This window comes from Salarias fasciatus, chromosome 10 (genome assembly GCF_902148845.1).
Source record: "Salarias fasciatus chromosome 10, fSalaFa1.1, whole genome shotgun sequence".
Taxonomy (NCBI): domain Eukaryota; kingdom Metazoa; phylum Chordata; class Actinopteri; order Blenniiformes; family Blenniidae; genus Salarias; species Salarias fasciatus.
This window is the reverse complement of record NC_043754.1, coordinates 21,393,207-21,417,535: the sequence shown is the minus strand read 5'-3', so window position 1 is coordinate 21,417,535 and position 24,329 is coordinate 21,393,207. Positions and strand designations below refer to the sequence as shown.

Genomic DNA, 24,329 nt, shown 5'->3' with positions numbered 1-24,329 from the left:
CATTTAGTTTTTAAAGGTGTGAAGAAGTATTAGTTTGCTCATATTGAATAATTTAATTAGAAATGTGTTGCATTAAGATGCATTTAAAATCTGTGATTCACGATGATTCTCTAACATTCAGAAGAGTTTTCAAAGATTTCTCAAAGTTTTTAAAGAAAACACCTTCGTTACATTGTTTTCATGCCGAAACCTCCTGGAAGCAGTCAGTGGACTCTCATTGTTAATGTTGATAGTATATTGTCTTCTGCAGGTGTGTGTGTGTGTGTGTGTGTGTGTGTGTGTGTGTGTGTGTGTGTGTGTTGTCATTCCAAAAATCAACAGCACTCACTAGTGGCCCAACACCTGTATAACCACGTCGCTTTCAGCATTTCTGCCAACCGGACATCGTTTCTAAAATCTTACCACTTTCAAAACAGAAGCATAAAAATATTTTTTCACTTGAAATGTCACCAGGTCTGACTCTCAGTGTGTTAACCTTCCTAAAAAGGTTTTTTTTTTTACATCTTTACAATATGATCCTGTTAGACCAGACTAGATATTATAGCCGGGCCCGGTTTGACTGGGAACCAGATGTTTGACACCACTGCGTCATCATAACCTGATTCTGGAATATTTTTTTCTTGTTTTACCATCTTTTAATCAACAAAGCTCTTTGTTGTCTTTACCTTGTAAGGATTTCATAAACTGAAGTCATGCATCAGGAGTCTGAGCAGTCCCAGGATGCACTGCTTGTTGTTTTTGATCTCCATACCTCAAAGCAACACACTAATGTTGGAAAAATCGATACGTGTTTTGGTTTATTTGAAATAATACATTTTGCCATTATACAGTTTTAAGGCTCGTACAAGAAAAGTCGAGCTATAAATGCGAGGTCGGAGCGCGCTCGTCACTGTCACACGCTCAGTCCAGGCGTTTGGTTTGAAACGTGAATAAACCCCGAGATGAGTATAGAAAAGTTTAAGAAGTTCAAAAGTAAGAGCAGAGTTGACCCTGGAGCAGGATGGTGAGCCGGAGGTTACACAACATCGGCTGGCTTTGCGTGTGTTAAACCCCCAGCGGATATAGGAGGACTGATGCACAGAGGAGCGGCTGAAGGCTGAACACAAACAGACCCTGCAGACGGATTACTACAAGATCTCCACAACTCTTTCAAGTCTTGGATTAAAGAGAATAAAGAAAAAAAAGGGACAAACTGTTAAATTAAAGTTCATAGCAGAAACAGAAAACGGAAATGATGATGATGATGAGGCCGAGAGTGTTTATTTGATCTTGGAGAGCGCGACGGCTCGTCTCTCCGTGTTCTGAAACAGCGCCCGGATCAGACTCTTCACCTCCAGGCTGGAGAACTCCATGGCCAGAGGACCCTTCCCGTCGGCCCACCTGCGGAGGGGAGAGCCATCGGCGGTGAGGAGGCCGGCGTGACGGGCGAAGGGAAAGGCGGCCCGCGCTCTCACCTGTCCACGATCTCCTGCAGGTTGGCTCTCAGCACCAGGACCAGCTCCCTGAAGGTCCCCCACTTCCTGACGTGGAGCGGCACCTCCTCCTGGTACTTCCTGTTCCGGTTCTCCTCGGCCAGCGGGATGAAGACCAGCGGGCCCTCCTCGATGACGCTCTGGCACAGGGTGTGGAGGTGCTCGCCGTCCTCGGAGGAAATGTCCTGCAGACCCAGTTTCAATCAGTTTACAGCTGTTCTGGCCGTTTGAGGCGTTTCAGCTGAAGTCAGCCTGGAGATTAGACCATTTTCAAAATGCTAATAAAATGTTTATTACATTACATCATGAGATTGCACAAAAAAGACTTATGATCAGTTGCTTCGATGTGCCTTTGAGGAATTTGTGAGAGTGACGTGTTACAATCTGTACCAAAGCTTAAGAGTAAATAAATCTACAGACGACAGTCGTCTTATGTTACTTCTAAAGGATGTAATGGATTGTTGTCTTGGAAGCATTTGGCAGTACCAATTTATAGAAATGGTGATTTTAAGGAGAGATCTGAGCGACTAAACGACCATCAGTATAGTTTAGGAGCATCTGGAGAAAACAATACTGCGGCTACAGAAGAGAAACAGTGTGGCCAAAACTGCTTCAGCTACTTGATAATTTTAGTCGTCTTTCAGGTTATAAATTGAATTATACCAAAGCTTACCGTTTCCAATTCATAATGTAGAAAAAGAGTTTTCAAATTTTCCCTTTAAATTAGAAAAAGATATGTTTAAATATTTAGGAATAAATATCACCCACACAATGGCAGGAATGCGTACTCAAAATTTTGACACCTTTGTTAGAAAAAACTACACAAGACTTTAAAAAAATGGGCGACGCTACCTATCTCACTTGCTGGTCGAATAAATATTGTGAAAACGGTTGTTTTGCCAAAATTCCTTTATATATGTCAAATGATACCTGTTTTTTTGACAAAGTCCATCTTAAAAAAAAGTTGGTACTTTAATAGCAACATTTATCTGGAGTAATTCAAATCCTAGGATGAAAAAGACATACCCAGAGGTTTCAAAAGAAGAAGGGGGACTTGGACTACCAAATTTTACTCGTTACTGGGCATCAAATATTGCCAAATTATTACATTGGAAATCCACATTTGAGGATGATCAAGGTGAGATTTGGGCACAGATGGAGTTGCAATCTAACCCAATTCCCCTAGTAACTTCACCATTACCTTGCAATCAGAAAAAGCAACTAATTAATAATCCAGTTGTTAAAATATCTATTCGAATTTGGTCACAGTTCAGAAGACATTTCCCCCTCAGGCAAGTTAGAAGATTTTTCCTCGATATCTAATAATCCATTTTTCCTACCATCAGTTTCAGATAAAGCATTTCAAACCTGGCATAACAAAGGTTTGAAGTTTCACTTTCAGCTCTTTTCAGAGGACACGTTTCAAACATTTGATGTGTTATTGAGAAATCATAAGATACCTGCTTCTCATATGTTTCGTTATTTTCAAATACGCAGTTCCTCAAACACATTGTTCCCCTTTCCTTTCCTGATCTACCTTCAAAAAAATCAAGTGATGTATTTTGGAACTGGACCCTTTTGGACAAAAGACGCATTTTTATATTATACAAACTGTGTATATGTGTGCATTGTGTTGTAATGTACGAAATGACTGTCATAATCCCTGAAAATTTAAAAATAAAGCTAAAAAAAAAAAAGAGAGGAGAAACAGTGTGCTGTCGGTGTTTTTGTTATGATACATCAAGTGTTTTGACACAATTATCATTCCTCACTTCTATAGAAATTACAGCATATGGCATAAAAGGTGCTACACTAACATGGATTAAAAGTTATTAAAAAATAGGTTTTAGCATGGAAAAATTATAATACTGTGTCTTATTTTACAAAAGTAAGCTGAGGTGCTGCATGAGGTTCAGTTCTGGGACCTCAGTTATTGATACTTTATTGAATGACATCTGCACAGTTTTTATAAGTTGAAATTCATTACATTTTGCAGATGATAGATCATTTGTTGTGGACGCTACACGAAAGATTTCTTGACAATAGTAGAAAGGAGTTGAGTCAGTTGAAAAGAATGGTTGATATCAATAAGTTGTATATAAAACTATATAAAACTGGAATAAAACTACATTCTGTGTTTGGTGGGATTAGGGATGACTGGAGAATTCAATGAACCCTAAAGGAATCAAAATTGAAAGTTTAACAAAATTTTGATAAAAATATTTACAAAACTACGAAAGGCGACCGCTGCAGCCTGCAGATTAGGGTTAGAGGACATCACACACGTCTCCATGGTGATGTCCACACCACACGTCACCATGGTGATGTCAGATCAAAGAGCAGAGTTCAGAGCTCTCACACACAAATGTCTTGAGTTCCTCTCCGTGCGTCACACACAGCGGGTTACGGCGTCCCTCAGATTCTCCACAGCAGCAGAAACACCGGAGTCCAACATGTTCAAAAGCACAATCGGCAAACTTCTGAGAATGACGATGAGCTCCGAGCACCAATCCTCCCACAGAGCGAAGGCGGCGGGGAAAGGCTCGGCAGAAAGGACAGAGCCGTTCTAGAGGAAATAGAAGTCCTGAGAGAACAGAACAGAGCCCTGAATCTCCGGCTGGAAGAGCTCCACAACAAGTTCAGCAGCAGCCAGCGCCGCCAGGGCCACTGCGAGGAGCTGAGAGCAGAGGAAAAAAGCTGCCAGCAGTTTAAACAAAATGCTGAGGAAGCAGGTGCAGGACCTCAGCGACAGGCTCCAGGCTCAGGAAGCCTTGGAGGAGAAATGCCGGGCCGCACAGGAAGAGAGAGACAGGGTGGTCCAGGCCAATCGAACTCTGCAGCAGCAGCTCCAGGAGATGAGCGGCAGGCTGAAGGACCGGAGAGCACTGGAAGAGGACTGCAAGGCACGGCAGGCAGAGAATCTAACCCTGAGCCAACAGAGCCAGGCTCTGAGGAGGACAGTCCAAGAGCTCCGGCTCAAACTCTCCAGCAAAATCAAATGGAAGAGAAATGCAGGCGTGAGCGGGAGGCCTTACGAGTGATGGAGAAAATCACCACAAACTTGCAGAAAGAGGCGTCGGAGCTGAATGGAAAACTCGGAAATGTGAGACAAATGCAAACTGAGCTTTTAATACTGAAACAGCAAAAGCAAGACACGTCGGATCAAAAACTCAGGCTGCAGGACAGAATAATAGACCTGAGGCTTTCACTTCATCAGGCATATCCGTGCATCAAGAAGTACATAGACCTTAAAACAGAGATAAAAAGAGATTTACCAGCAGACAGCTGAGCTTAAACAGGAGTACAAGCAATTGGCTTGGGAGACACAAAACTCTCCGCTCTGAAACAGGAAGTACCATCAGATCAGGTCTTCTTTAGAGCCTCTCGGCAACGAAATCTCTCTCCTCCGCATCAAACTGGCCGAGATCAGCAAAAGCTAAATCTGACAGTACTTGGGGCCGACACAGCAGAGCAAAGGCTGCCCGACCGAGACAACCCTGACTGACGTGATCACATGAGTTGGGGTGGGGGGGGGGGGTGTCAATACCAAAAAAAAAAAAAAAAAAAAAAAAAAAGGGCATTTTAAGAGAGATTTGCCATGAAGGACACCGGACTCATCCAGTCAGGTACAAGATTTCCCCCAATTGAAGCGTGTAAGACTGGAATTTCCCATAGATTTGACTTGTATTCCTAAAAACATGAGCTGTGAGGCAAAAGTTTTTTTTCTGAAATCTTTGACAAAAAGGCAGCTTGGAGCTCGGCTGATTGCTGTTTAAAGCAGAGGGGTGCAGCGAGGGCTTCTCTGTGAATTCAATCTGCAGCGCTGGTGGAATGTTCACTGTCTGTTCTTCTTAATAAAAAAAAACAAAAACAAAAACAAATGTGTTTCTCCACATGCTTGAACTTTTTTTTAGAACCATTTTTTTCATTGCATATTAAACTTATTTAACCGGGTTTAGCATCAATGTTGACAGTAGCTGCCATTGTAACAGCAAAGATGCACTTAAAAGAAAAAAAAAGCACTTATATTCAGAAAACAAGACACACACACACACACACACACACCACACACCAGATGATTGAAATAAAGCAGACCTCCAGCATCATGATCTTGGCGATGATTTCCGTGACGGCGGTGTTGAGGAGGCTGCCCATGGCCTTACAGTAGATGCTGACAGGGAGGACGTCCTGCCACACCGTGCCCAGCTGCTTGAGCTGATGAATGACCTGCAGACGACACGGAGCCACAGCGCTGAGCTCACACGGCCGAGACACACTCCGGCGTTTCTACGGCTTCAAACCCAGACGGCCCCGTCGACGCCACGGCTTCCCGGCGGCCCCGTCTCACCTGCCTCACAGCTTTGCTGGCTGCGATGTAGTTGTCTTCGTCGTCCAGGTTGCAGAAGTTGTGGGCGGTGGAGAGTCTCTCCAGCAGCTCGGCGCTCTGAACCTTCAGCTGAGTTAAGAAGCACTGAGCGCCTGGAAGGAAAAGACATTACAAAAAAAAAAAAAAAAAGCACGATATATTCAGGGACCTTTCTGTAACCTAATGTTGTGTGTGTAGATTATTTATTGATTAATAAGTCATCCGGTGACATTCCGGAGCGGCTCTCTCTCACCCAGCTTCCGGAACCCGGGCACCATGTCCACGAAGGTGGCGAAGCTCTCGTTGAGCGGCTGCGGCAGGTGCGGCCGGAAGTGGTGGCCCAGGGTGAGCAGCTGGTGAGCCAGGTACATGCAGTTGTTGTGCTGGATGGCGGCCAGGTGAGGGAACTTCAGGAGGTTTTCCCTGAGAGGACGGGAAACGGGAACGCGCTGCGTTAGCTTCACTGGAGTTAGCTTAGCGTGTGCGATTCCTTTTTTTGCCGGGGCGTCCTCACTTGTGGTATGTCGGCACGACGTCGCAGAAGAGCTGGAAGATGTTGCGCACGGTGAAGAAGAGCTGTAAGGCGCTGGAGAAGGAAACGGCAAAAGCACCGGTCAAAACTCTTCAAAGTGGAAAGTTATACAAACGTATTCATCCTTAGAGAGCAAGTCTGTGAAACATCATGTGATGATCTCATTCGAGGAGTCACCGTTCAACAAAGACACAATAGATGAACACACTGAGTCGGCCCGGCGGAGACGTCTCTGCGCCGTACCACTGTGTGGAGCTCCCGATGGCTTCACGCAGCGTGTCCAGCGCCAGCTCCATCAGCTGCTCCACCGACTCGCTGATGCGGCAGGCCGGCAGCCGCATGCTCATCGGCGACAGCTGCTTGGGGTTCGCCATCGGCGCCGCGTCCTCGCCGCTCTCCCGCTTCACGGCCGCCTGTGAGCCCAGAGCGGGAAGCTTGAGGAGGAGAAGCTCGGAGTCCGGCGTGATCTGACAGGGAAGAGAGAAGACGCGTTTCTGTAACGTCTGCGAACAATGGCTGCAGAATATGAACAGTCAAGTACGCACACTCATCCATTTTAACAAGCATTTGAAGAACAGTTATTTATGCATTAAAAGATACGAAGGACGAGTCTCCCGTACCTTCACGGTGTTGTGCATTTTGGACGTCATGAGTTTGCGCGCCGCCACGATGACGTCTTTGCACTTCTTGCTGGCGAAGTGACAGTTGACGTCGCGGGCGTACTTGAGCAGGTCGGTGGAGTCGCGCTGCAGGTACTCCATCTCCTTCAGGGACTTCTCAAACTCCTCCGTTTCCTTAATCACCTGTGGGGAAAGCAAAAAGACATATGTAGGGTTAAAAACAAAACAGTTATAAAAGAATTGGGGGAAAAAAAAAAAGGATCCGTACTGTGCTGTAATTCTCCAGCTGGCTGCTGTCTGTGGGGATGGAATACAGCAGACATTCGCGGATGATGCACTGCGACATTTCTCCAGATCAGCTCCCCCAAGAGAGTCGAGAGCTTTTTATCCCCGACAGAAACATCTGAAACACAGCAGGGTGTAAATGTCAACGACACAGAGCGCCGTTCAAACGGCGATGGGGACGTTCTCAGGGCCGTCTTTACCGAGCAGCGCAGAATGAAGCGTTTTCAGCACCAGCAGCAGTTTGCGGTAGACGACTGCGGGAGCTGATCGCTCCTCGTGGCTCTGCTCCGAGCATTGCAGGGCCATGGTGGTGCCCTCGCCCTGCTTCTCCATCAGCCTCACCTCCAGAGACGCGTGCATCACCAGCGGCTTCAGCATGTTCTTCAGAAGCACCTGACCTGAAAAGCAACGGGACTCAAACATGTGCAGGATTTCAACCCGGAAACACTGAAGAGCTGAGAACAGCTTCAGAAAGGAAATCAATCATGCAACACACAGGCACTGAATCACTAGAGTGCAGCTGCTTGTTCTTACTGAAGAGTTTGAGCTTGTGCTGCAGGGCTCCCTGAATGGCCAGAGCTTGCAGCACGCAGCGCAGCAGAGCAGGAGGCTTGAGCTCGTCGTCCTTCCTGCCGGCATCACTGAGGCTCAACTCCACCTTCAGGTACGACTTCTCACCGGCAGGGTCTAGATATGCACACATCAAAACAACAAACGATGAACACCTGGGCTAAGAGGATCGACTTTACAGATGCAGATTGCAGCTTCCAGACATTGTTGAGAATAGATTCACACACTTTTTCAGAATGAGAGGTCTTACCCTTCGAGGATGGCAGCTTCCAGATGACGAGCTGCTTCCATTCATCTCCCAGGTGGAACAGCAGGTTTTCTCTCTGCACCGTCAGCTCCGAGCTGAGGACACTGAAGAGCGGCAGATCAGAAATCTTCTCGCTCTTCAACGAATCCACACTCTTTTTTGCCTTTTTGAAGAAACAACAGTTCTGCAATGACCCAAGTGCTCTCTGCCACTAATGAAATCTGATTACCAAGTACATGTGTTCATTCAGTCTCTGTTGAGCAGCTCTCACCCGCTCCAGCTGGTTGGCAGCATCAACGTACTTCTTCTCCGGTAGAGCTTTGTTAAATTCCTCCATCGCATTGTGAAACTAGATCAAACACATGCGAGAGCTCAGAGTAATGCGCATGGCAGACGTTCAGCACACTGCCTCTCTTTTGCAATGACAATCAGATGTGTCAGTAAAGACATGTCATGAATACAGATAAATAAAATACCTCTTTCAGGTGTTCCAACATGGTGATGATGATAGTGTTTTTCTCCAGCTGCTGTTTCAGTTTTGTGTATTCAGCCACAGCCACGTGGACGTTCTGCAAAACCTTGAATCCACACAAAGCATACAAGTTAGAACCCGGCCACTGCTGAAAACTGAACTCTGTTCCATCTCCATCTTAGCCTTGAGCACAACACAGAGTGACTGAAATCTTAAAACTTGTTCTCTCAATCAGCAGACCTGATTTCTCCATCTTCTACTCACTCACATACCTCAGTCTCAATCCAGTTTTTCAGTGTGTCCATTTCTTTGGAGACCGTATCGACCTGAACCATGAGGTCTTCAGAGCTTTGAAGAGTGGGCAAGAATTCTCCATACCTCTTATTAATCATGTCACAAACTTCCTCCTGGCAGGAGCAGGAAAACAGAATTCAGCTATCACCCAGCAAAAACAATGAAGAATACAAACAAACTATGACAAAAATACAAAAAGAATGAGACAATTGAGAACAATGCAAAGTAAAAAGAGTGCATATAGATTTTAAAACAGAAGTTGAAAAAGGGATATGTGCAATATTATGCAATACAATCTACCCTGAAGGTGCAAAATGCATGAAAATGGGATGTGCACAAGACCTCCAGGTCAGATGATCAGAGGGACAAGCTGCCCCAAAAAGGAGAATTTATGAAAAAAGTTACAAAGATAGGGTATTCAAAAAAACAGGCAGCCGGTGCAGAGATTTGGAGCTAAGGTTTAATGTGCCAAGAAGGCAATCGGACAACAAATAACTTGGATACACCACTTATAAAGTGTAACAACATGGAGTGAACGACCCTCAGTAAGCCACGTAAGCTATTCCGACGCTGCTCCACGCGTCTGACAGCAAACATGCCCACATAAACCTTGTTAACCCGATGTGTAATTGCGGTGCCGCCTGTTCTGCGTTCAGATAAACGAGAGATTTAGATGCGTAAAAACACATTGTTGAAACTAGCCCAGCTAACAGCTAACGGCTAGCTGCAAAGTTTGGTTAGCCTCTGCTAGCCGCGGGTTACCTTCGTTTCCTCCACTTTCCGCGACATCTTGCTGATTTTCCCGGACAAGTCCTCCTTCTCCAGTTTGCCAGAGCTGGCCAGCACTTCAGTCACAAACGAAGCCATGGTTGAGAGTTAATATTTACAATATTTTGAAAGTGAAATGTGACAGCAAAGCGCAAAACAGCCCAGGACCCGCCAGGCTGTCTGATTGGCTCCGAGACGTCACCAGCTGGCCCCGCCCCCTCACTCAGCTTGTCACACTACTCGAATTAAAATTGACCATTTAATATGTGTTTTTACGGGTGATGGCATGTTGTTTGTCATTTATCTTAAAATATATTGTTTTTATTTTAAAATTCGCTATTTTCCTCTCTGAATTCCCAGATTTATCATGTCGCATGGTGGCAGTAACTCACGTAAACCTGTTTGTGCATCGCTAAAAATCTATACACGAAGAAGAAGTAACCCTGCGTCTCCATAGCAACGATACTCAGTCCCGGTTCGCTCTGTTTTGTAGTTAGCTTTTCACCGTGTTAGCTTCAGTTCAGCAACCTGGTCGCCTTTTTCTAGTGACTCTTTTCATCCACGACATCAACTATGAGGTCGAGATGTTTGAAGAGCCGCTAAACAAACGAATTACAAGTTTATGCGAGAATCTTTGAATAATAAATCGGCCTGTCTGCTAAAGATCCGAGCTAGCGGCTAGCATAATATCCCTCTGTGAGTGGTCATATGGCAGATTCCTGGAACACGGACACTGGAGAGGCTGTTTATCGGTCTAAGGATGTCGTCAAAAACTTGAGAATTAAGTAAGTATCACGGTAAACATAAACGAATAAAGGAATAAAATACGTTTCAGAGGGCTGTAATGTTTGTGGTATATGGATCTGTTGCATGTCTTACATCCCCCAAGTCACGTTATTTTGACATATATTCTCTTTGTTTTTCGTAAATCTTTTTCAGGGTGCGTATAGAGAGGGTGACCTCCACAGCAGCCCTTTCTCAGCACCTCCAGCAGCAGGTTCTGACCCAGCAGGGGAGAGGAGACATCGAACTGGAAACCCTCTCATCAGAACAACATCCAGGTGAAGTATTTCCTGTTACTGCTGCAGAGGCTCATCAGACAGTTCAGCAGTCTTTCACGTTTTCTGCACTGTTTTGAGGTAATCGGAGTGCAAAATTGGTGTTCTGGTTCGTACTGTAGGGAAATCTGAATTGGAAAAAAAGGGCGCCCAGCTCAAAAGTAATTTGTTTTACTAGATGGGTTCACTTTGTTTATGTTTTGCAGACCACAGCATGTCAGATCCACCACATATGTTCACTGCATCAAGCTTTCACTTGTTTGGCTCCATTTGTCACTCTTCCGTATCTTTCGGAGCTGAATTATTGACTCCTTAAGCTGCTGCAGACAGAGAATTAAAGATCAAACTGAGCTTGAGAATTTTTTTCCGTATGACTGACAATGTTCACAGACTGTGATCTTTGTTTCTCACCTCCTTTTGATAAATCCTCATTATTGCTTGACCTGCATTTTACTTCAAAGAAAAGTATTCAAGTCGCTTGTCATTAACGTTGCCTTGTCTCCAGGTGATAATGAGGACGAGTTGGTGGTCAGCTGGCAGGAGAAATTCTTCAGTCAGGTACAAATAATGGTTTATATCCCATAGTGAAGAATACTGAGATGTACAACCGGATTTTGTTCCTTCTTGACCTTTTCTTTTTGTATGAATGCTCTCTTCCTCCTCCTCAGTATGAGATGGAGCTGTTTCAGTACGATACGGCGTGTCAGACCCCTCTGGATCGTCAGTACCACGCAGAAATCAAGGCATTGAACAAAGCCAAGGGGCGACGTAATCACAGGATTTTCACCTACACGGATCACGACCGCTACACCAGCTGCCTCCCTCTCCATCAGCTGGTCCGTTGTGTTGTCAGATCACAGTCGTTGAAAAGCAGAAATCGCATCTTCCTCTATGTAACGGTGTTTGTGCATTACCTGTTGTCTCTGATCCCTCAAGCAAAACTCCTCTGATTTATTGACCACAACCAAATCGGGCCCCACCTTCCTGGCAGAGAGGATGGCCAGTGTGAGAAACAGACGGCAAGAGAGACGCACCGTGTATGTCAAGCCTCACCTCCGGTTTTAAGAGAATAATGCCATTTTATTGATTCTCAGCAGAGATATGTTAGCTGATTTAAAAATCCATTTGATATTAGAGTGTGACAGTTTTTCTGTTGTTGTAGGGATTCTAGTTTCCACAAGTCAAAGATCATCAACTGGGAGCCCACAGAGGAGTTTGTGAAGAGCAGCCGTGTCGTGAACAGCGCCATGCAGACCATGCACATCATGGGGGATCTGGGCCCAAGTGGGGGGTGAGAACCATAAAGACACAGCTGAAATGTGTGGAAAAAAAACGTCTTCGTGTTTTCTAATATGTTAGATAGTATTCCTTTTGTGGTTCTTTGCTGCAGAATAGTTTTCCTCTCACTAGACATCAATGACAGAAGCAGATTTTAGATTTGATGCTCTAAGTTCCATACAGGATATACATTTCTTTCCTTTTTCAGGCTGGGTCTTAAAGAGAACGAATGTTTGCTGGTGACCATAAAAACAGATGGCCATGGAACAGTCATCGTCAAGCCTGACTTCAACAAAGGCAAAGAGCCCTACAGGTAGGCCTGTGAATGTTTCCATGAGGAGACCATGAACGCTCCACTCAGGAAGGGCCCCAAAGGCCGGACTCCAAGCAGGGATCTGCTCTCTGCAGGATCGTAACGGAGGGCGAGAAGAGAGAAGTGTGGCGTCTGGAGTTTGAGAACGTCTCCGCAGCCATGAAGCCAGAGGAGAAGGAGAGGGAGCAGAGCATGTATAAAGACGTGAGCTGGTCTCCATCAACTTTACCACAGAGTGACGTGGAACTGGAGCTGTAAGGCTGTAAATTCATTCACTTTTATCTGTTTCCAGTTGTACGTCAGACACAAGGAGTATCTCAACAGCCTTGTGGGTCAAGACTTTGAAATGGTAAGACATGTCAGAGGGCGAGGAAAAGTCTACAGTGAAGCATTTCAGAACGTCTGGGTTTGATAAATGCCTCTTCTGCAGCCTCCGATGGGAATTCTACGTTACATGATGAACGGAGAGATAGGTGAGTGCAACCGCTGTCCTCCTTTCTGCGGACGTCTTCTGAGATCATCTTCAGTCGTCACACTCCTCCTCTGTCTCCCCAGTCTCTGCTCAAGGTTTTGAGTATGATCATTTATACATCCACTTCTTCATGGAGCTGCCCAACAGTGAGTCACCCGTTACCTGAGATCAGATAGCAGCGGTCAGTTTAAATGTCTCGTATGACTCGGGTGTGTTTGTGTTGAAGGCTGGTCCAGTCTGCCCATTCAGTCTCTGTCAGGGGTGACCCAGACCTGCCGGACCAAAACATTAGGGAAGGTGTGTGTTCGATGTGAGGATCCGGCTGTAGGCTGTGGAGACTTATTAAGGCCACATGTTTCTTTCTGCCTTCAGGAAAACGTGGCGTTCTTCAGTTACCCATTCACCTTGGAGGCTTTCTACATGAGTGAAAAAGAGGGTCAGGGTTTGTACCAGCTCAGCAGTGTTTTCTTTCAATTCTTTTCCCTGTATTTTAAAAGCCAGACCAACACAGGGGTTTCTCTTATGGCTTCAGAATCGATCCCTCAGTGGCCCGTGCTGTACTTCAAGGTTCTCTCCCTGGACTCGTGGCAGCGTTTTCGGACCGAGGGCTACGGATATCTGCTGTTTCCCGCCGCGCCTGGTGAGTCAGTCAGACTTTATTTGTGCAGAACTTCTTGTCGATGGCGGCTGAATGCATTCCGTCTCTGTGCGTCAGGGAGACACACGGTCACGTGCCACACGTGGAGACCCCTGCAGACGGGGACGGTCTCGGCTCTGAGGCGCTTCTTCATCGGAGGTTCTCCAGAACTGGAGGACATCAGCTACGTCAGAGTGCCGGGGACGTTTAAGGTGGGCTCCGAAAAACTGGCCAGGACATCAAAGAAATAGAAATACAGTTCAGAAGAAAAGAATGACTGATGTGCTCTGCGTCCCGGCGTGGCTGTAGGGAGAAAGGCTGAGTCGCTTCGGCTTTTGCACAGAAACCTCAGGAAGTGTGACCTTTAACCTGCACTGCATCCAGCAAGCCCGGTGAGGAAAAAAATCTGTTGCCTCAATCAAATAACCAAATAAAAAAGAAAAACAAATTTAATTTAATTTAATTTAATTTAATTTAATTTAATTTAATAAATAAAAAAATTGTTTTCTGAGTTTAAGTTTTTTTTTTATCTAGTTTTTCATTAATGGAAGACTCTAATGTTTGTTTGCTTGTGTGACTCAGGGCCTTTGTCGACGCTGCCATGTTGAACAGGAGGAGACAGAAACTCTTCGATCAGCTGGGAGGATTCAGTCAGCAGGGAGCTGTTTGTACGATCCTCGGTAAGGAAGATGAATTTTTTTTTTTTCAGCATCGCTTCATCCCATGTCGCTGATGAGTGTCTTTTCACTCCGCCAGAGGCCTTTGAGAGAGCGAAGAAAAGAATGCAGGAGACCCGAGAACGTCTTCCAAGCGACATCATCAGCTCCGTTTCACATCTCCAAAACGAGTCTTCGGCGTAGCCGTGACACTTTAATCTGTACAGTCATTCTCTCAGACATGCTGTCTCTATTTTGAGATCATGAGAAGAAGTTCTATCACCAGTAGGTATGAAGACGGGATGGTGATGTGAGCATTGTATAGTTTCTTTTTTTATTCAACAGGAGTGTATTTTGGTCTAATATAAACTTTTTTCACACAAACTGATGCCACGGTTTTGTGTATTTCTTGAATGGAAGCACTTGCATTGAAATCTTGTATCATTTTTTTTTATTTCAGTGCACTTTTACAAAAAGTTGCATGAATTAGTAGGAAGAAGATGCTCTATAATATGGATTTTAGTACTGCAAAAGAAACATTCACAATCCTTAAATATCTGTAATTGAGTTACTCAGTTCCTGGCAGTATTTGCCCTATTAGTGTTGGAAAAAATGTTGATTTTATGGGATGAAGGTACTTTGAGCTGATCCCTCTTTCTCATACACATATGCACCTGGACCAATGGATGGCTAAGTATGGATCTCCATGTGTGATAAAAGATTTAATTCTTCTGCCTCATACATACAAATCAGATGACTGGGATGTTTCGTATGAAAGTGACAGTGGTTCACAACAAATCACTACCCCAGCAAATCAACAGATGTACTGTTTTCAGAACATGGCATTTATTCACTCAACAAATTGATTCTTTTTGCAATTTCCTGAAAGTTAGAAATTTGTAGAATTAGATACTAGAATTAATATCTCTATTTGTTCTATTTGTTTTGTTTTCACCTGTAAGAATTGTTAAACATGTATTTGGATTCGACAACAAATGCCTCAAGTTTAATTTTATTTTCATAATTTATCCCTGATATGGTTTCCTGCCGTAGTTTCGGGATTTTTTTTGTTATTTTTAAGTATAAATGTTTCCAACATTTCTTTACTTTTGAGTTTCACTGAAGATTCCATCCAGGAAGCATCTGCTTGTGTTGCATTCACTGTCGTGGGGGAAAAGTGTCGCAATAACAGTCACGCCCGATATTTCTACCTGTGAAACCCTCGTCCAAGCTTGTTGCAGCCCATATAATGCCTATAATTTCTTTACTGGTACTACTGTGATTCAAATACGTATTGAATGAGAACATAATTTGCCGAACATTACGCTTCCTGGTCTGGAATATTTCACCGCGGTTTTCCAGTTTCCGTTGCCAGTGAACGCACCACCACAGTCCTCCTGATTCTCCATCTTCCTCGAACCGGACTAAGGACCAACCTCAGTCTTTTATCCTCTCTAATATTCACCCACGGACCAACACTCCATCAGGTCTGTCACTTATTTCAAAATCCTCGCTCTGTGCACGGTTTATTCCCCTCCACGTCTGTGCGATTCGGTGTAGATCTACAGCTGACCGCGTAGCTGCGTTGCAACCTGCGCTCCTGTCAGCGGCTCTGGAAACAGGCCCGGCCGCTTTCTGCTTCAACGCTCTTATTTACATGTTTTTTGAAAATAACATCGTATGTGTGATTGAGAGATGCTGACTGTGGACCCCACAGCCCCCCTCGGCCGGCTGCGGGGATGTTGTGGTTGACGCTGCCCGGACGTAGCTGCTGTGTTTAGCATGTAGGCTAACGTTAGCATCGACTCCGTTTGACTGGAGCTAACTTGGTGATGGAGAGGTCAAACACTGCACCACGAACATGCTGTTTTAAATACAGATCCCACCTTTAGGTGTGACGATAGATAGCGAAAATAAAGAGTTGGCAGCTAAAATTACCCTTTAATTTGTTTATTTGTTTCAGTGCGTTGCAGCTAAACCACATCTGGGCTTTGCTTCATACATAAAAATTGCACTACTATTCAAAACTAAGCATGAGGCTCGACCTTTGAACTTTTACTCAGGTTGGGTTGGTTTTGAACATTTGCTGAGGAGAGATGGAAGATGGTATTGGATAGTCTCTTCTATTTAGAAGAGGAAGTGATGGAGATGGTTGAGCGGATGATCTGGTGTTTCCCCTGAAAGCAGCAGCCAAACAAATGACTGCAGAACTCCTGTTATTTCATGAAAACATTTTTATTTCCACCCAACATTAGCATGTCCGTTCTCCAATTATTTAAAGATCAATACTAGCAGATGGCCCATAAAGATCATACATAATCCATACAGAGAATATCAAGCCTGGAAGCTTACTCATGATTTTAACCCCGTAGACTCTCAGTGTCTGAACTATGAAATCACAGAATTGCTGATATAACAGGCAACTGCACAAACTACAGTTCTACTTTTTGCAACGAGTAGTAGATTCAGGAAAGATAACATTGTTATTTGAAAAGCTGAATGAATAATCCTGTGCTTTTTTTCTTTCTTTTAACAGACTTAACAGAGCACAGTCATGACGGACTCCAAATATTTCACAACAAACAAAAAGGGTGAGTCAGGTGAAAGTGGAGTGAAGCAATCCTCGATGAATGTGTTTTATGCCATATTTTAGTGATTTAATGTGCTTTATGCTGACAGTTTATTTAAACTGCGCTTCATGTTTCAGGGGAGATCTTTGAACTGAAGGCAGAGCTGAATAATGAAAAGAAGGAGAAGAGAAAAGAGGCTGTCAAGAAGGTCATCGCCGCCATGACTGTTGGCAAAGATGTCAGGTACAACAGAAAATACAATGTTTGACCAAACACTGGGGATCTCCTTGTTGAGATTTGATGCTGTGAACTGAAGTCATTTTGTTTTGCCGTCAGCTCTTTGTTCCCAGATGTGGTCAACTGCATGCAGACCGACAACCTGGAGCTGAAGAAGCTGGTCTACCTCTACCTGATGAACTACGCCAAGAGCCAGCCGGACATGGCCATCATGGCCGTGAACAGCTTTGTTAAGGCGAGGCCTCAAGTCACCCGAATCAGTCATTTCGCTGCAGTTTTCTCAGGAGAAAATCCTTGATGACAGTCATCCCTGTTCCCCGTGCAGGACTGTGAAGACCCCAACCCTCTGATCCGGGCTCTGGCCGTCCGCACCATGGGCTGCATCCGGGTGGACAAGATCACGGAGTACCTGTGTGAGCCGCTGAGGAAGTGCCTGAAGGACGAGGACCCGTACGTGAGGAAGACGGCCGCCGTCTGCGTGGCCAAGCTTCACGACATCAACGCCCAGATGGTGGAGGACCAAGGCTTCCTGGACTCACTGAGAGACCTCATCGCCGACTCTAATCCCATGGTGGGTGTCAGATCGATTGATCTTCTGCGTTGAGATCAGGATGACATGTTTGCCTGATTCAGTCAGACAGATACGGTGATTTTCTCGTGTTTTGCATGTTAGCTTTGCCTTCGTTTGAATATCATTTGTTTACCGCTGCTTGTTCCTGGAAAACAGCAGGATGTTTCACACAGTTACTTTGACAATAGTTACAGCTGCGGTCATTGTTTTTCAGAGTAAATTGGATTAAAGTGTTGGTTCATGTGTTTTTTTGGGTTTTTTGTTTTCCAGGTCGTGGCCAATGCAGTGGCCGCCCTCTCCGAGATCAGCGAGTCCCACCCCAACAGCAACCTGCTGGACCTCAACCCTCAGAACATCAACAAGCTGCTGACAGCTCTCAACGAGTGCACAGAGTGGGGTCAGATCTTCATCCTGGACTGCCTGTCCAACTACAACCCCAAGGACGAGCGCGAGGCCCAGAGGTATCTGTTTAACAGTTACAGCCGCTCGCCGCCGCTCCGCCTGATTCCCACGTAACCCGGACTTTTGCCCGCTGCTGTCCCGAAGCATCTGTGAGCGGGTCACCCCCCGGCTGTCTCACGCCAACTCGGCGGTGGTGCTGTCGGCCGTCAAGGTGCTGATGAAGTTCTTGGAGCTGCTGCCTAAAGATTCCGACTACTACAACACGCTGCTGAAGAAGCTGTCTCCGCCGCTGGTCACCCTGCTCTCCGGGGAGCCCGAGGTCCAGTACGTGGCTCTGAGGAACATCAACCTCATCGTCCAGAAGAGGTGTGGAAACTCGTCTGATCTGCATCGACTTCTTTCTGGAGTGGTCACCGGTGAAAGGAGCTTCTTGAGTCGAGCTGTGTCTTGATTCTGTGCAGGCCCGAGATCCTGAAGCAGGAGATCAAGGTGTTCTTCGTGAAGTACAACGACCCCATCTACGTCAAGCTGGAGAAACTGGACATCATGATCCGCCTGGCCTCTCAGGCCAACATAGCACAGGTGTGTTCCAGTTAGCCTCATGATGTCATGACTTTGAGAATATCTCTACGATAGTTACTGATCTTAGAACCTGTGGTTTAGAACTCTAACGGTTCCTCTGAACGTCGCAGGTCTTAGCTGAACTGAAGGAGTACGCCACAGAGGTCGACGTGGACTTTGTGCGTAAGGCCGTGCGAGCCATCGGACGCTGCGCCATCAAAGTGGAGGTAATGACGGCGTCATAAACACCGTGGCACGAGCAGACCCGGGGTCGCTTGTGTTTCTGCGATCGGATCGCAGTAAACCGTCTCTGTTCCTCTCCAGCAATCGGCCGAGCGCTGCGTCAGCACTCTGCTGGACCTGATCCAGACCAAGGTCAACTACGTGGTGCAGGAGGCCATCGTGGTCATCAGGGACATTTTCCGAAAGTACCCAAACAAGTGAGTCTTTCAGTCAGCTTCGAGAACATTCAGCCGGACGTTGTTCACCTCTCAGCCTCCGTGACGCCTTGAGCTTCTGCTGTGGTTCAGGTACGAAAGCATCATCGCCACGCTGTGCGAGAACCTGGACTCCCTGGATGAGCCCGACGCGCGAGCCGCCATGATCTGGATCGTCGGGGAGTACGCCGAGAGGATCGACAACGCCGACGAGCTGCTAGAGAGCTTCCTGGAGGGCTTCCACGACGAGAGCACCCAGGTGGGCTCCCCGGGAGGCGACGGCGTGACGCAGTTAAATTTAACTGATAACAGACTGGAATGACGGTGTGTGTCTGTGTGTCTGTGTGTGTGTGTTTGTTTCCTGCAGGTCCAGCTCACCCTGTTGACTGCCATAGTGAAGCTGTTCCTGAAGAAGCCGTCGGAGACTCAGGAGCTGGTGCAGCAGGTCCTCAGTCTGGCCACTCAGGTTGGAGCAGCGTCCGTCATTCAGGGGGGAAAAAAGCAAGTCTTTATCCATCTTCAGTGCCGGCTCACTTCCCTCCGTCCCCCTGCAGGACTCCGACAACCCCGACCTGCGTGACCGGGGCTACATCTACTGGCGCCTGCTGTCCACCGACCCGGTGACGGCCAAAGAGGTGGTGCTGTCGGAGAAGCCGCTGATCTCCGAGGAGACGGACCTGATCGAGCCCACCCTGCTGGACGAGCTCATCTGCCACATCGGCTCGCTCGCCTCGGTCTACCACAAACCCCCGAGCGCCTTCGTGGAGGGCAGCCACGGCATCCACCGCAAGCACCTCCCCGTGCAGCACAGCAGGTGGGACAGGCCCCCGCCACCGCCGCCGGAACGTTCTCAGACGTCAGGTGACCCTCTTCCTCTCCCTGCCGCCGCAGCATCGATACGGGCGAGAGCCCGGTGAGCAGCGGGCCGGCGGCCGCCATGGACCAGCCCCACGTCATCCCCAGCCAGGGCGACCTGCTGGGAGACCTGCTCAACCTGGACCTGGGCCCGCCGGTCAACGTGCCCCAGGTGTCGTCCATGCAGATGGGAGCGGTGGACCTGCTGGGAGGAGGACTGGACAGTCTGGTGAGCCGGGCTGAGAACACACACTCACACACACACACACACACACACACACACACACACACATCCCGGGTGGGATGGTGCACCAGGATATTTCACTCATGACCAAACGTGGTGACGACTCAGAGGATTTCCGGTCACTTCGCCGTTGCTCCGAGCTGCTGGAACATCTGGATTTTATTTTTATTTTTTTGAAACTGTTGCAGACTTGATGTTTTCCCAGAGCTCCTCTTGACGGGCTGCGGTTGCTAAGAAAGTCTCTGTCTCTGTCTCTGTTTGTGCGTCGGCTCTGTGTCTGTCCGTGATGTGTTTGGATGCGGTCTTTGGGGGCCTCTCGCTCTCTTCCTGTAGCTGGGGGGAGACCTGGGCGGAGGTGTTGGGGGAAGTCCAGCAGTAAGTCCTGTCGTCCTGCATGCCGCATGCTTCAGCCCGCTTTAACCCGCCTTTCTCTTTTCTAACGAGAAAAATCTTCATCTCATAACTCAAATCACCTCTATTGTGCTTCTTGATTATTTTGAAGTGACAAACATGATTCTAATCATAAATATTGATCATTAGATTATTACAGACAAGATAAACGCTTACAGCCTGAATCATAGCACAAGCAAGTATTTACAGCATGGAGACTTTTCTTTTTCTTTTTTTCTGTGTATGTTTGGACAACACAGGAGGCAGGAGTTTTATAAAAATCTATTTTTATTTAGTTTTTTTGCATCAGTATTATTTTAAGTAGCTGGATTACAAACATTCCGATCTGGTTAATCTATTTACAGAGATCTTATTGTGATACGAGTGTGCTGTTCTGATGTAGAGTTCATTCAGATATTACACAATCAAGGATGCAAATTCTCTATCGCTTTAACCCATTAAAACATTAAGCGGGTCGACTTTGAAGCACATTTTGTGTCAGTTTTTAAGTAAATGGGCTAAAAGAGAAAACTTCACCGGTGATCATTTAAATTAACCTCGTGTTTGCTTTGTTTCTCCTCTCTCTCTCTCTCTCTCTCTCTCCCTCCCTCTCTCTCTCTCTCTCTCTCTCTCTCTCTCTCTCTCTCGTGTTTGGTGAATCACGCTCCTGAAAAGTAGCTTTTCTGACACTGAAGCGCTGCATGTGCATGACCGGAGATTTCCTGTGAGGGTTCGTTGTGGATATTTGACTGAAATTCCAGCTGCTCAGATCCTGTGTTGTGTTTTCTGTGTGTGTGGTATTTTCTCTTCGCTCCAGGTTGGACAGAACTTCATCCCGTCGTCCGTTCCCAGTACTTTCGCCCCGTCGCCCACTCCGGCGCCGCCGGCCGTCAGCAGCGGCCTGAACGACCTGTTTGAGCTGTCCACCGGCATGGCCATCACCACCGGCGGCTACGTGGCCGCCAAGGCGGTCAGTTCACGCCGCCTTGTGAAACATTGGCGATCCACGGGTGAGGGAAAACGGCACCGCTGACGCCGAGGTGTTCTCTCTCTCCCCCCGGCAGGTGTGGCTCCCCGCGGTGAAGGCGAAGGGGCTGGAGATTTCCGGGACCTTCTCGCGCCGCCAGGGCCACATGTACATGGACATGACGTTCACCAACAAGGCTCTGCAGCACATGACCGACTTCGCCGTGCAGTTCAACAAGAACAGGTGAGCCTGGACGGCGGTCCGGCCGGCAGTCCGCTTCATCCCGCCGCTTCCAGCGTCCGTCAGCTCTCAGACTCTCCTCCTGTCTGCAGTTTCGGGATGATTCCCACCAGCCCTCTGCCCATCCACACGCCACTGATGCCCAGCCAGAGCATCGACATCTCTCTGCCCATCAACACCATCGGACCGGTCATGAAGATGGATCCGCTGAACAACCTGCAGGTCCGCACTCTCGACCCACCATCCATGGAGCAAATTACTGTTATCTGGCGTCGTGTTTCTCACAGCAGCCCCGCTGTGTGTTTTGGTTTCCAGGTGGCCGTGAAGAACAACATCGACGTCTTCTACTTCAGCGTTCTCATCCCGCTCAACATATTCTTCGTGGAGGACGGAAAGATGGGTGAGTCTGGAGCTCCGCTCGTTCAGAACCACGGAGGCATAGAAATGAAGGCAGAGCAGCTGAGAAGAGAGAGAGAGAGAGAGAAGTGATTGATCAGTAAACGGCGGCCCCCTGTGTGGCGTGTCTTCCTGCAGAGCGGCAGGTGTTTTTGGCCACCTGGAAGGACATCCCCAACGAGAACGAGCTGCAGTACCAGATCAAGGAGTGTCACCTCAATGCAGGTAGAGACCAGCTGCTCGGGAACGCCCGCCTCCTGAATCCAGCCTCATAATCAGTAACAGCAGGACTGTGTTGATGAGTTTTCCACCGCATTATTTGTCCGTCTGGATGTGATTTCTCAGCATTCTTCTTCTCTTTCTCCATTGAAAGCAGCTCGCCGGTCAGCAGTGGAACGAGGAGCTGCTACTCACCTCCGTCTTTCTGTTCTCTCTCTCCACCCACATGCTTTTCTCGGGACTCTTTCTTGCTTTCTGCCTGTGTCTGTGCAGCAGTCGTCCCGTTGGGAGGACGGCTGTCGCCCCCCGGTGGCTGATCAGAGCAGGGCGCAGGTCGACAGTCCTCGTAGACCCCCTCCACCTCCATCGGCTGTAGCTCAGCTCCGCCTTAGCGCTAGCGTCCGTAGGAGTGTGTGCTTCCTGTAGTCGCCGCGGCGTCTGGTGTGTGTCTAATGCGAGGCGATTCCCCCCCCCTCCCCCCTTGATGCCGGGCTCTCCGCTCTGTCACCCCCGCAGACACGGTGTCGGGGAAGCTGCAGAACAACAACATCTACACCATCGCCAAGCGGAACGTGGAAGGCCAGGACATGCTGTACCAGTCGCTCAAGCTCACCAACGGCATCTGGATCCTGGCCGAGCTCCGCATCCAGCCGGGAAACCCCAACTACACGGTGTGTGCTCCGCCGGGGGGGGGGGGGGGTCCCGATGGTCCAAATGTCGCCTTCCTGACAGGGGGGGGGTTTCCTCTGCGTCCACAGCTGTCTCTGAAATGCCGGGCGCCCGAGGTGTCGCAGTACGTCTACCAGATGTACGACTCGGTGCTGAAGAACTGAGCCGCTCCGCCGCGCCCGCCAAACTGCAGTATTTTACCTTCGTCTTGTGTCTGCGGCAGACTGCCAGAGCGAGAGAGTCCACACAGCCAGCGGCGTGGGGGCTTCTTCTCTTTCCTTTTGGCAGTCGAAAGCGTGGCTGAAATCCTCCTAAATCCACTCCATGTTTAGATTCTTACCTCTCTGTGAAAACACGCCAGCCATTCCATCCTTAACTTCAGTGTCTTAATGTTGTGAAGATGTGAAATCAAGATGAAACTGTAGTGAGAAAAGAATCCGTAGACGCCCCCCCCCCCCACGAAGCTTCGTCACTGCTGAAGGCCGACTCTTTCAATCTGAAACCTTTTTCCACCTGTTTGATTTCAGATTAAAGCTACAAACGCCTCCATAACCAGGAAAAAGAAAACTTTTAAGTTATCCTGCCCATTCCTCCTGCTTCATTGTTGATTTTTTTTTTTCATTTTTCCTACAGAATTGAGCGAGCTGGAGGCTTCACACTCCTGTAATCCACTATCCAGGCTTTAGTTTAAAAGCCTCCTTTCTTTACAACCACTACACACACTGCACAGCTTCACTCGCTGCTTCACACTCCTTCGTCGTCATTCCTATTTATTGTGCATCTACCTCCGCGTTCTTTATTTTAATCGTCACTCCTCTCCCGCACTTCTCACGCCAGTGTTGTTCTTTTGTGACCTTTATGCCAGTGTGAACTTGTGGAAAGTCGGCCAAATAAACACAAAAGTGAAAACCCTCCCAGGACCAACAATTCATGCAGATTTTAAGGCCAATCTCCCTGTTTGGACGGGTTTGAGTCGTGTGTGTGTGTGTATGAACAGGCCCAGAGCTGTAGTGTTAGTCCAGTGAAGCTGTACTCTGTCTGTTTCAGATGAAGTTGTGTTGAACACGTTCAAGTTGCCTGCATGAGCTCGCTGTCATTTTCATTTCAGCTGTGGATTCCCTTCACTCCCATGTTGTCTCCTTCCTTCTTTTTTTTTTTTTAAACCCCCAACTTGCCTCTTACACTCCCATAGATGGAAATATATCCCAACATGTTGCCAGTAATGCAGAATGTACGGTGAGGTCTTTGAATTCTACAATATTTCAAGCATTCGTTGCCATAAATAACCCTGTTGTACATGAATTGTTTTTTGTCACAGTTATCGCATCTTATGTCAATAAATTGCCATAACTCATTATGCAGGTGTGTGTGTGTGTGTGTGTGTCTTTTTCAAGCTACAACATACACACATGTAGATTTGGAATGGTTTCCAGGAAGTCTGTACATTAAACAAAGTAAACAGAGGTTTGTGTGGTTAAGATGAGCGATCTGTTAGTGTGGAGGGAGAGTGTCAGAACTCCAGGGGTTTGTT

General features: G+C 47.1%; 3 protein-coding genes and 1 long non-coding RNA gene across 6 annotated transcripts; 3 read left to right on the top strand and 1 right to left on the bottom strand.

Moving 5' to 3' along the window:
* The first annotated feature begins 212 nt into the window (after positions 1–212).
* LOC115395970 (uncharacterized) lies at positions 213–24,152 on the top strand. Its single transcript, XR_003932339.1, has 2 exons — positions 213–296; positions 23,772–24,152. It is a non-coding gene; the product is annotated as an uncharacterized LOC115395970 (long non-coding RNA).
* zw10 (zw10 kinetochore protein) lies at positions 767–9,806 on the bottom strand. Its single transcript, XM_030101673.1, is given in 17 exon segments — positions 767–1,380; positions 1,455–1,657; positions 5,568–5,699; positions 5,821–5,951; positions 6,092–6,261; positions 6,353–6,424; positions 6,614–6,837; positions 6,991–7,173; positions 7,259–7,340; positions 7,342–7,393; positions 7,476–7,673; positions 7,810–7,962; positions 8,096–8,255; positions 8,364–8,441; positions 8,569–8,670; positions 8,837–8,971; positions 9,621–9,806. Coding segments are annotated over 17 exon segments (2,301 nt in total). The 5' UTR covers positions 9,726–9,806; the 3' UTR covers positions 767–1,259.
* mks1 (MKS transition zone complex subunit 1) lies at positions 10,119–14,382 on the top strand. 2 transcript variants are annotated; one of them, XM_030101675.1, is made up of 18 exons: positions 10,119–10,411; positions 10,566–10,687; positions 11,190–11,242; positions 11,353–11,520; positions 11,621–11,721; positions 11,847–11,975; positions 12,171–12,275; positions 12,371–12,479; positions 12,568–12,624; positions 12,706–12,748; positions 12,831–12,893; positions 12,974–13,044; positions 13,120–13,183; positions 13,280–13,387; positions 13,463–13,596; positions 13,694–13,776; positions 13,967–14,064; positions 14,141–14,382. In XM_030101675.1, the coding sequence occupies exons 1-18, from the start codon at positions 10,335–10,337 to the stop codon at positions 14,242–14,244; spliced, it is 1,689 nt and encodes a 562-aa protein (XP_029957535.1). In that variant the 5' UTR covers positions 10,119–10,334; the 3' UTR covers positions 14,245–14,382. The 2 variants fall into 2 exon arrangements, with proteins under 2 accessions (XP_029957535.1, XP_029957534.1); XM_030101674.1 differs by having other exon boundaries at positions 13,120–13,189.
* On the top strand, positions 15,417–24,152 carry ap2b1 (adaptor related protein complex 2 subunit beta 1). 2 transcript variants are annotated; one of them, XM_030101671.1, is made up of 22 exons: positions 15,417–15,527; positions 16,577–16,631; positions 16,748–16,853; positions 16,947–17,082; positions 17,173–17,418; positions 17,689–17,879; positions 17,965–18,186; positions 18,282–18,402; positions 18,513–18,608; positions 18,706–18,821; positions 18,912–19,077; positions 19,186–19,284; positions 19,373–19,632; positions 19,710–19,902; positions 20,251–20,292; positions 21,125–21,277; positions 21,372–21,517; positions 21,607–21,736; positions 21,830–21,914; positions 22,049–22,135; positions 22,646–22,800; positions 22,888–24,152. In XM_030101671.1, the coding sequence occupies exons 2-22, from the start codon at positions 16,595–16,597 to the stop codon at positions 22,960–22,962; spliced, it is 2,862 nt and encodes a 953-aa protein (XP_029957531.1). In that variant the 5' UTR covers positions 15,417–15,527; positions 16,577–16,594; the 3' UTR covers positions 22,963–24,152. The 2 variants fall into 2 exon arrangements, with proteins under 2 accessions (XP_029957531.1, XP_029957532.1); XM_030101672.1 differs by lacking the exon at positions 20,251–20,292.
* Positions 24,153–24,329: the final 177 nt, after the last annotated feature.